Source organism: Tachypleus tridentatus, chromosome 2 (assembly GCF_004210375.1).
Source record: "Tachypleus tridentatus isolate NWPU-2018 chromosome 2, ASM421037v1, whole genome shotgun sequence".
Taxonomy (NCBI): Eukaryota; Metazoa; Arthropoda; class Merostomata; order Xiphosura; family Limulidae; genus Tachypleus; species Tachypleus tridentatus.
In genome coordinates this window covers 102,924,831-102,936,946 of record NC_134826.1, presented here as the reverse complement: position 1 = coordinate 102,936,946, position 12,116 = coordinate 102,924,831, and the positions used below count along the sequence as shown (strand labels likewise).

The 12,116-nt window shown below is 32.2% G+C and overlaps 1 protein-coding gene across 6 annotated transcripts in view; it reads left to right on the top strand.

The window, feature by feature from the left end:
* LOC143244726 (putative E3 ubiquitin-protein ligase HECTD4) overlaps window positions 1-12,116 on the top strand; it is a 216,974-nt gene that overhangs the window by 185,443 nt on the left and 19,415 nt on the right. For 5 of the 6 annotated variants that reach the window (XM_076489886.1, XM_076489885.1, XM_076489884.1 and 2 more), the window contains exons 55-60: window positions 719-833; window positions 4,871-4,975; window positions 5,407-5,619; window positions 9,110-9,300; window positions 9,833-10,102; window positions 10,921-11,076. In XM_076489886.1, the coding sequence (XP_076346001.1) occupies window positions 719-833; window positions 4,871-4,975; window positions 5,407-5,619; window positions 9,110-9,300; window positions 9,833-10,102; window positions 10,921-11,076 (1,050 nt within the window). Of the gene's footprint in view, window positions 1-718; window positions 834-4,870; window positions 4,976-5,406; window positions 5,620-9,109; window positions 9,301-9,832; window positions 10,103-10,920; window positions 11,077-12,116 lie in introns of those variants that run through there. The other variant, XM_076489889.1, reaches the window with a different exon arrangement.

Sequence of the window (12,116 nt, the reverse complement as noted above, 5' to 3'; positions counted from 1 at the left end):
TTAGTTCAATTTATTAGCATTTAAAAAAAAAAATGATGAAGCAAGTACTACCACACCATAATATACTCTGTAATAATAGCTTTTAATATATAGAAAATTCATTGCGTTTTGGTAACAATGCATTCCAGTAATGGTTTTTGTCATGTTGTGTAGAAACAAAAGTATGGCCTAATATTGCTCTTAATCTGTGTACTGAAAGTTTAAAATGAAATATATAACCAACAAACTTGGAAAAATATATGTTGATTCCTTAATTTAGAATATCTAGTGATTAAATTTTTTTTTATTAAAATCATTGGTGATATAACACAAAATATCTTAATTAAGAAACAATTTAAGTTTAAAATTGAATCAGTATTTTTACTCACATGACAAATGTTATGCATGTAGCTCTAGGCTATTTTATCTCAAACAATGTCTTTATTTAGGCTTATTTATTAATTTCTTTAAACGACACCAATATTCACTACATTTGCAAAGTTTCGTGGTCCCCCTTAAACCAGGTACTTTTTCATTAGTGTTAAACAAAAGTGGTTCTGCAGTAAACACATGAAGTGCTTATATAAAAAATGCTGTGAAAATATGCACTTTTTTGTTTTTGTTTGTATAAATGTTGAAGGGTTAGAGACACTTTGTTTCCACTCTTTGATACTGAATTTTTGTCTGTGTGTGTGTGTGAGAGAGAGAGAATTGACATAAAACTTGTATTTTTGTGTAGCAAATCTTTTGAGGACTTTTATGGATACTCTTAAAGGATCTAAGAGAGATTTGGTGGAATTTGTTTCCATAATTCTGGAGAAGTATGGCATTCCCAAGCTATTGGATAAAGATGAGTGAGTACCTATCTTATTAGAATAAAAAATTGAAATATTAAAAATATTTGCTTAGATTTCAAACTTTTCAGTTTTGTTCTAATTAAATCTGTTGTCTTGGAACTGATAATTACCTGTTCTTGTTCTTGAGATTAACAACATGTCTAGAGATATATTGACACTAATTATTAACATCCTGTTGATTTACTTTCAGTTTGTTAAGTAAGGTTTAAGACATTTCCATCATCATGTGGTTGAATTACTTTTATGTTTTAACTCTTATACATAAGATGGAATTTTTCCATTTTTAGAAACTTTAAAAAGCTCTCAGCCTTCTCCATTTCTTAGGGCCCAAACTCAAGATAGATGGAAAGCTTGTCATTGAAGTAGAAAACATGAAATAAACTTTTTTTTTTTTAATTATATTTCACAATTACATTTAAGATGATTTCACTTCACAACCTAGCAAAGATATAACTTCAGTTTCTTAAAAAACAGTTAAGATACCTTGATTCTTTTTTTGAAGAAAAACTGTTATTTTTATCTTTTGAATTACAGTTAGGATACCTTGACTCATCTTCCAAGAAAAATAATTGCTTTAGTTTATTGAGTTACTGTTAATACACCTTCATTCAACTTTTAAGAATGGCAGCTCTTTTAGTTTGTCGAAGTACACTTAAGATACCTTGAATTGACTTCCAAGAAAAACACTTCCTTTAGTTTGTTAAATTACACTTAAGACCCCTTGAACTGATTTTTAAAGAATATACTTGTTCCAAAACATATGTACTTCTCATCACACTATTATATGGCTATTATTCAACTGCCAGGGTTACCTTCCTTTACTCATCAAAGCTGTGGTTTGAATAGTTTTCTTATTTTATTTCATACTTGTTTGCAGTTGGCAATATCTCTCATGTGACACACTTCATCTACATCATTCTAATCTTTATCGTGGTATTGTATATAAACACCTCACTCATTTAATATTGTCACATTTTCTAGACAAAGCATTCACTAATGAGTTTTTCTGTACTAATATCATTGAAGATACTTTAAATATATGTTATGTTACCTTGTTGATTTTTGTAGGAAAAAAAACGTTTGGCAAGCCAATATATAGCACTAATTCTCAGATTATTATTTCTGGCACAGAGGCAAATCAGGTATTTCTTATCCAACCTCTAGTATGTAGCATCACTCAACAATTGAGTGGGGAATTGATGTTATTGTTGAGACTTTCAGTGACCTTATTTACAGTAAGATAGAGGCATATATTTTGTTCAGTGGGGTTCCTCCAGGTGGCTCTGAGACTGCTGTAGTTGAGGATGACCCTGGAAATTCTCAAGATAATTTAGATTTTTTTTTTCTGTGCCATTCTTCATTCTATTGGCTATAAGGAGGCCATTTTGGAATCAGCTGCTTCAGTTTGACCATCAAATGTGTGATGTTTTGGATTTTTGCCCAACTGCTTTGTAGTCTGCACTTACTTTGATGGCTGAAAGGTCTGGGAGAGAATACCTAGTTATTCTTTCCATTTACTAATATTGTGTTTCATGCAGAGTATTTTACTGCTCATTTACGTGAAGAGACAACTGTGGCTTCTCTGCCACTGTTGTCTGAACTATGTAATTTAGCCTACTACTGCTAGGGGTAATCATATTCTGACTCTCAAAGAAAACATCTGCTCCTGGAAAATTAGGGTTCTGGCATGAAATTTGTAGTTAGTCTGAATAGATCAATGTTCCTTAGTTGGGAAGTAGTAAGTCTACAAACTTACAACTCTACAGTTCAGTGTTTGATTCCACATACTGGACACAGTAGATAGTCCAATGTGTTGTTTTTCTAAAACAATCAAATTTCAGGATTTGGCTCACCTTATATAAAGTGTTCTGTTATTCATTATCCCTCTGAGGTTCATCACATTCATTCAAGACGAACTGGAACTATTGTTAATATGCACATTGGTTTGATCATTAGCTTCTAAGTTCATCTTTGTTGTTTTTGGCATCTCAGCTTTTGTTAGTCTCTTACAAGAGGTCATAGTTCCACCACTATTTGAGGGTCCCAACCCATGATATTGAACCTTGGGTCCATGGTTACCTGTAATAAGTTCTGTCCATATTCAAAGGCTCATCTGTTTGGTTAGAGGAACAATGCCAGTGATGGTAACTGTTTTATACCTTTGGGGTATGTTGGGGCTCAGCTCCAATAATTTCTACAAGAGAGTAAACCTTAACTACAAACCTCTGGGCACTATAGGTCCTTATATCAGTATTAGTCAATCCATTCACATCATCACCACTATTATCCATTCAACCTGTATCTCTGCCTTTTGCACATACTCAAACTTCATAACTTTGTTATTGGGCTATCAGTTTTTCAGTCTGGGGGCAGTGGAAAGAGAATCATACCAGTTCTTCCACAGTTTTATACTCATGTTTGTTGTACACAAGAAGATAGAACATTGACAATATGTGTGTGAACTTGGGTCACCTATTGCACTGTTTCCAGAGCACTGTTCCTGAGGACTCCCCAACATGCATTAGACCCTCAGATTGTACTAGTGGAGTTGGGGAGACCTTACCACACCCCATTTCCAGTTGCTAGGGTAGTGCACATAAGGTATTCCTCCTTAGTGTATGAGCAAATTCCTCCATTATTAGAGAAAAAGGTGAAATTTGGAGCCTTCCTGCTCAGTACTCTGGATGTTTTTTTTCCCAGACGTTGGTAGGAGAGTCACCAGCCTTCTTTTAATACCATTTTCAGATTTGATGCTTGGCTGTCTAATTGGGATGAGTCTGGCTCTTCTTTTTTGATCAATATTGGTTCAATATATTATTCGTGTAAAAGGATCTATTTTGTTTCCTAATTTGAACACAGAGTGGTTCCATCTCAAGTTCTTAGTTGAGAACAGTTTGTTCCATATCCTCCTCATAATTCTACAAACAAGAGGAATTTTCTTTCTCACTTGGCTGGAGAGTGGAAATTTGTGTTCATAGTATCCAACCAGATGAGTTTCTTCAAGTTGAGTATAGCATACCAAATCCCATCATTCTGTGTTTGGGATATTGCCTTTCAGCCTTCTTCAGGTTGAGAAAGTTTGTCCACTTCATTGTTGGTTACCTTTTGTAATGATCCCAAAAGCTTGGAATCCATCAATCTATATCTAGGTTTACACCACTCATAAATATTTGTATATATTGAGGTCCAAGTGCCCTAGTGGTCAACATGTGATGTAATTCTAACCCTGAGCAGTGGAACTTCAGCTATATGGTTGGAGTCTGGCCAGTAGTGATGACAGATTGTGTAACATTTCACCTGTAGTATGTGAATTAAGTTCCAAGTGATGAGCATACCTATTTTGGGTATAGTGCAGTTCCCGCACCAGTATGCTAATCTTGTATTGGTACTTCTGTGATCTATGCAGATGCCTTCTGTGTGAATAATGCTTTCACTGGCCCCTCCACCTTATCAATGTGGAATTCTAGCTGTAGTAGTTGCAGAAGTAAGTTTGTTTTGGAAGTTAATGTTTTCTTAAATTGAAAATATTTTTACAGTAATACTTACCTTCTCTCACTCTTCTACCATTCCTTTCAACTAAGAGTTAGTGTTAGAGACTGTACAATGGGTCAGTCTTAAAAAGTTGATAATGTTATTTGAATGAGGTGCTTATGAATAGTACCAGGATAGAGGATATGCTAATGCTGGTGGAGTGTCACAAAACAAATATCAATAAGTGCAATTAAATAGGGAATAAAAGACTGGAGCAAAAGTGAGAAAACTAAGACCAATGCTTAGATTGGTAAAGGAAGAAATCCCTGGCAGTCGAGTAATAGCTGTATTTTGATAAGAGGTAAGTAGTATTGGAAATATATTTTTTGATTTAAAAAAATGTTAGCCTTCAGTTTGATACATGCCATATGTAATAAACTTAGCCATAAAGAAAGAATTGGGCATTTTAATTTGACTAATATATGTATTTCTATATACATAATTGATCTTATGCTTAATTGAGCATTTCGAATAAGTTTCAGTGTTAACTATTTTAATTTCAGCTTAACTGAAAAAGAATGGTGGGATGATGAAATACAAAAAGAAAAACCTATATCACGTAAAAAAAAAGTATTGGTTGAGGAAACTGAAAGCCTTTCTGAGCACAGGTAAAACATAAATAAAACTTCTGATGTTTTCTTTTAATATTTAATATTCATTTTTGTAGTTCTTGTTTCCCTAACAACTGATTCATCTTATTACTTTTAGTTTCAATAAGATGATTTTTTCAGTAATCTAATTTTGTTTTGTACTTAAGTATGAGTATTGTGAAGTTGTTTTTAAAGGTTTGATCTTTGGTAGTCAAGCGAGAAAGTACTTGATTTGTTGAGATTGTATTATATAAATTAATACTCATTCTGTCATTTAAGTTTTATTTTGTTGCACATCCATTAGTACAGAAATGGAGAAATAATTTATGTTTACATGAGTTTATGAACTCTGTAGACTGTGGTTCTTAATTTTTTTTTCTTTGTTTTTTTTTTTTATATAGTATGAATAGTAGTAAGAAATAAATTTGTTTAACTGTCATTATCACAAGTGTTTCAGGAACCACTCAGAAGAAGCCCAAAGCTTGTATCAGCAAAGTAGACAAGTCTCATAAGGAGAATGATCCAAACTATGAGTTAGCCACTGAAGAATACTACTTAACTCTTGATGGATTTATTCAGTTTGTATATGACCAAAGTAAGTCTGATGTGTGTCTGGTGTGGCAAGGGCTTATCAACTGTGGATATGATCTTCATTTTGACAGGTTTGAGTCTTTTCTTTATGTTTTGGGTGATATGCAACATCTAAGAGTAAGTAATATTTTAAAAGGATAACATATGAGCTGAACAGTATTTAAACCTATGTAAATAAGATGATAATTAGTTGGTATTATTCTTATCTCAATTTAAATATCTTCAAGAAATTGTTTATGGTAATATTCCATACTTACTAGTATTAGTCTGCTAAAAATCTTAAAATTGGTCTTTTTCTCTCTATTAATTTCTACAATAATCTAGCTCATTATTATTTCATAATAGATTGCACCACCTGGTGACTAGGTTAGGCATGTGTGCATTTCTAAGTTATACTTTAAGAAGCTAAAGAATCTTTTTCTTTCAAGTTGTCATAGAAGCAACATATCTCTTGGGGAGTAGAGATCCTAATGGAATATTACTTTTAGTGGTTTAGTAACATGTATAATATTTTTATAAAATTGTATCACAAATAAGAAAAATAACACTGTTAACACTAAGTCTAGTTTTAGGAACAGGGAAGGAGGTAATTTACAATGACTGTAGACTTTAATGTAACATACAATTATGTGTTTTCTGATGTTGAAAGTGATATGTTTAGTAGAGCTCATGTTTTTTGTAGACATCATTGAACTAAACTGTTTCAATATTGTATGCATACAATTTATGTTTAATTTTTTAGTTTTCTGAAAAAAATCACAGCTTTTGCAGTAGGGTTTTCCTACAGGTTATTTGTTGAGTTGTTTACTTGATAATAGTTGCACTAATGATCAAAATGTTGTAAAAATTAAAAAAATATTTCAGAAAATGTACTGGAAAAGTGTGATTTCTTAAGATTACTTATTATATTATATTGCAACTATAAACTGTGCTCCATATTATCTGTAAAATCTAGGAGTATTTTTGCAGGACTTGGGAAATCTACGTGGTATTCAAGAAAATAATTTTAAAACATAAGAATTTGTAGTCTTGTATTTCTTTACTTATTAAGATAATTCTGCCTGCCATTTGTTCCCTAGTTATTATTTAGCTTAGATTACAGTATTGTGTACTACAATGTATGCCATCAAACTTTGTACTTCTCTATCCAATCAGAAAGTCTCATACAACAGGAAATGCCCAGTACGGCCTGGTGGTTAAGGCACTCGTCTCATACTTTGAGGGTCACAGGTTTGAATCCTTATCACACCAAACATGCTTGCCCTTTCAGCCTTGGGGGCATTAAAATGTGATGGTGAATCCCACTATTCTTTGGGAAAAGAGTAGCCCAAGAGTTGGTGGTGGGTGGTGATGACTAGCTGCCTTTTCTCTAGTCTTACACTGCTAAATTACGGATAACTAGTGCAGATAGCCCTCGGGTAGCTTTGTGTGAAATTCAAAACAAACCAAACAACAGGAAATGTGTCATAATTAGATATTGGTAAATTTGTGCACATTTACAACTTGCTACCCAGGCTAACATTATGTTGCCTTTACATAGGTATTTACGTGTTAAATCTTAAATTATTCTTACCTTACAACCCGTAGAGTATTAGAATGCCAATGATTATAGTGTAAATTGTATTTGACAGCGATATTTTGATAGCTTATCCTCAAGGTTATGATAGATAGGTTGAAACTATTGGTAGTTTATATGAAAACTACCTGGATAACTGAAATTATAGCCTGATATAGGGATCATATAAAAATATAATGTCACAAACTAAATAAATAAACCCCCAAAAAAAGTTGTTCTAAGTTTGTCAAATTTGTCATTCATAATACTTTGTTTACTCTGTAATGTTTATCATGAACCATGAGAGTGGTTCATAATAGACACCTCAAGGAATTGCACAAAATGCTAATCGAATGATTAAGCAAAAATCACCTGAACCTGTAAAGATTCGGTTCAAACAACACTTTAAAACATTTACTATTGACTGCTAAGATGTTCATATGTAAATACGCACAAAAAAGCACTATTTTAGACTTACAAGGAAAAGAAAATCTGTTCAAAATGGCTCTTTCCTAATTTTTATTGTTATTATTATTATTATTCTCTTTTCAGCCAACAACAAGAACAGCTTGGTATATTGTGCCCCATCTTTTTGTAGATATTGTACAGGTTGTACGGGTATTGAAAGTTCAGTTTGTTTCTTCTGTATTTTACATAAGCTAAAAAATTATCATAACTGTAAAATAAATGAGGCTTTCATTACTCCTTGAAGTTAGTTTTATTAAAAATACATGTTGTTCCATTAAAAAACTTAAGTACAAGATAAAACTGTAATTATCATCCAATAGTAGATGACCATAACACATAGATACCCAATACTTTGTACAGTGTACAGTTGATGTCTTCAGAGAGGCAACCCCTATGTTATGCATGAAATGAAAAAGTAAAAAAAAATCAGTACACAGTACTAAGTTTTATTGCAGACATTCATAGAATAATTATCCTAAAAGACACAAAGATTTATTTAAAATAATGTTTTGGATGTGTATATATTTCATTTAAAAATGCTGCTTTTCTGCTGGTAAACTTTTGTATGTGCTTATTGGTGGTCATATATTAGACTAGGCAGTATTTGCTCATAGTTATGTATTATACTGAAAGAATTTAGTTACACAGAAATTATATTCTTAAAAATATCCATGACAATCTCAAGCTGAAGCTTGACATTTTTCATTTTGAAGTAATGTGAAGAAATAGCCAATAGCTACAGTAAATCATCATGAAATAGCTATGTTGATTATCATTACAATATATAAAGTTAGGTGCTGTATTAAGTAATCCTTTGCCCACAGTTGAGCATGAAAAAAAGCTAGCAAACAAGATAAATAAAAAATTGGGAATTTAAAAACCTACAAATAGGGATCTTAAAAAGAGTAAGGAATCAATGCTGGATATACTATATAGGTTTATTTACTTTAACTACAAATCCATATTTTAACTCCACCAAATATAATTTTAGGTAATAACGTGGAGCCAGAACGGGGAATTTTACTTAGAGTAAATAATCTTTACAGTGTCATCAATCTTGTTTTCTTATTTTTTATAAATCCCCAAGTGCAGTTTTTAAACATCCTGGGTTTTTATTTATCTTATGATTAAATCCTTTGTGGCTGTTGAGGCTATAAACAGAACTTGGTAAGACAAAATGATATCATAGTAGACAAATCTACACTGCAGGAATACAGTGAGAAGAGAACTTATAAATTCTACTTGAAAGCACACAGATAAGAGATTCAATTACTTATTTTGGCAAATAATTTGACTGTAAAAAGTTGTAAAATGTTAAATCTAAATTTTTTTTTGTCTCTCCTTGGATTATTGTCAATCAGTAAGCATGTGCCAAGACCAGCACTTAATAGTACTTGCCAAAATGCTTATTAAAATGTGAGAGGGTGGGGGATTAGAAATTCATTAGTTCAAATATTGTAGTCTTTTTGACACTGTTTTATACCCTGATATCATTAATAAACATGCATTTTCTCATTATTATTTTTTTAATTTTATAGATGTGCCTGTATTGACAGCAGCCAGGCCAAACAGATGGCAAAGTACTGGACCCTAGATATGGATTGTGCTTTAGTACTGTTTGTGAATGGCTTGTCTCGCAAGCTTGCAGTAGCTCCTTCTAGAATACATCCTCATGAAATTCATCTTTCACCAGCAGAGCTGGCTAGCCCAGAGTATTATATTTTACAAGGTATGACTACTAATAACAAAGTTGATTAGCTTATATAATATGACAGAATAGGACAGCTACTTTCAAAGTTGATTATTCCAGAGTATGTTGTTAAGACATCTTCTGACAAGTTCGTCTTGACTAGAGAATGTTCTGTTTTGTGAGGTAGAACAGCTAATGGCAGAGTTGACAGTTTCAGAACATGTTTTTATTACAAAGTAAGGTTTCCCTAAGATGGTTGTCTTGATCAGTATGTGTTTGTTGCAAGATTACACTTTCCATAACAGTGTTGTCTTCACCAAAACTTTCCTGTTTGATAATGTTATGTACTGGTAACACTAAAATTTATTAGCTACTAGTAGAAGTGACTTTTCTAGTATATGAGTTCCTATAAGACTTTCTAGATTTGTTTATTCTTGAAAGTGTTTTTCTATAAGGTGTGGTTAGAAAAATTGCATTCAGTGTGACTACATTGTTGTTACATTATATTTAAAAGTTCTTTAAACTCTGAATTGAAAACTGAATCTGCTATATGGACGACTATTCTTTTCAGATGTCCCAGTGGAAAGTATCAGATTAAGATTTGCTTTGCTACAGTCTATAAACTACAGCCTAGAAACATTTTTTCTACCACTGATTGATCTTCGTGCTTGCAACAGCTCTTTCTCTCACAGTACAGCAGCTTTGCTGTCTATGGCTCGTGGTTTCATATTTTATGACACTAAGAATAAGCTAACAAATCAGGTTTTGAATGCTACCAGGCAGAGGAGACTCGACCAGGTTGCTCCAGAAATATTTCTTGATCCTTTGGAAACAATTGGAGGTATGTTTTTATTATAAACTATTTATTATGTACTGTATATTGATACAGGAAAAAATAAATACATCTGCACTTGCAGGATGAGAAAACTTTCTGGATTCAAATAAAAATTAAAGTGCAGGCATTATTCTTAATTTGTCCATTTTGGATTCCAAATCAAAGGTGTATAAAAGTAGCATTTTCGATTTAACTTTTGTTTCTCATAAGTTGTACTTCCCGAGAGATCTTTTGTGTCTCATTGTGCAGTTAAAACTAATGTTTTCTGATATTGAACAAAATGTTTATTAAAGAAGGTGATTTTTTCACTAAACCATGACAGTAAGATTTGGCCAAGTTTATTTTTGCTTTTGTTCTCACACTTGGCTAACCCTGGCCTTTTTAAGTCACTATCTTGTTGTACATTTCACTGTTGTCATGTGGCAACAATCCTATATGTTATAAACCCTGTATATTTAGATGTGTATCATAACTGAAAACAGACAGACCAAGCATCTGTCAAAACATATAGTATGTTCTTTGCTTAAAAGTTTCATTATGGTTATAAACTGTTATTAATTAGATTCCTATTTCACTGATTTTCTGTATAAACCCATCATACTTTGATGTATAGCATACCTGAAGAAGACAGACCAAAGATATGTCAAAACATGTATTTTCTTTACTTGAAACTTTCATTGTGGTTATAAATCATTGTTTATCAATGTATTATTTTATTTGAATTATATTGTTGGATAACTATTAAAAAAAACTTTGTATTGTGACAGTGTTATTGAGCCATAAAAGACTGTTTTAATATTTTTACATTTTTTATGTGTTTCTAGTTGAGAACAAGAATGTTCTAGACACTCAGTTTTGTCAGGCTATGCGACAGCTACGAGGAATACCATCTGGACAGTTGTGTGTGAGACTAGCCAGTGGTGGAGATCCAACATATGCTTTCACTGTAAAGTATATGGGAGAGGAAGTTCATGGAACAAGTATGTATGTAGTGTGACTGCATGATAAATAATGAACTTATTCTGTTCTCTACAGTTCTTTGATATGTGGTGATGCTTTATTGGCAATTTCTGTCTCCTCTTTCCCAATGGCATACAAGATGCTTGTATAGAAGCTTATGATTGCTTATGATTATCTAATTCTAGAGAAATTTACCAGATTGCAGTCAAACTATACATTTTTAACTACAATGATAGCCTTGCAAGCTAGAAATTTTAAATCTAGTTTAGTGTTAAATAGATATTATATTTTAAAAAAAGTTGCTGCATGTTATATATCTATGTTTTGGCATCCATTATAGCATTTTGACAATGGCTAAGTGAAGTTAATGTAATGACTCTTATGCATCTTAGGATGGCTGGTATGGATATTAGCACTTTTACTAATAAAGCAGAGAACAATGGTTTGACCTTCTTAGGTCATCTTCAGGTTAACAAAGAGTTAGCAACTGACCATTGCTGGGCTTTTTTTTTAGGGACAGGAGTGTAAATGGTTACAGGATTGTCGGGGCATTGCAGTTAGATGTTAGGTTATTAATTAATATAGGTGTAAAGGTGTCCCTTTATATTGGTTTAATTTTGGTTTTAGTTGTTGTATAAGGAGGTTCTTTTTTTATTTTACATTTGTTTATATTTGTTTCCGTACTTAGTATCTGGATGTTTTCTATGGTTATGTGGCATTTATTTGATTTGCAGTGTTCAAAAATGTGTGAAGGTGTTTTTTGTGGTTTTTGAATCTGATTTTCATTTTTCTGCTTTTTTCTCCAATATAGAAGCTGTGGCATTTGTTGCACTGTATTTTATAAATAATGTTGGTGTTCTTTTTATCAGTGTAGTTTTTACATAGTATGGACTTTAATTTTGTACATCGTTTTTGAATAAATTTGGTGTTTACAGTAATGTTATGTTTTGTTAAGTTTTTCCAGTTGTTGGGAACATGGTTATTGATTGTAGTGTTGATCTAGGTGTGTGCGTATAATTTTTTCAATAGTTTTTGGAGGAAATTTGTTGATGTTGATGAA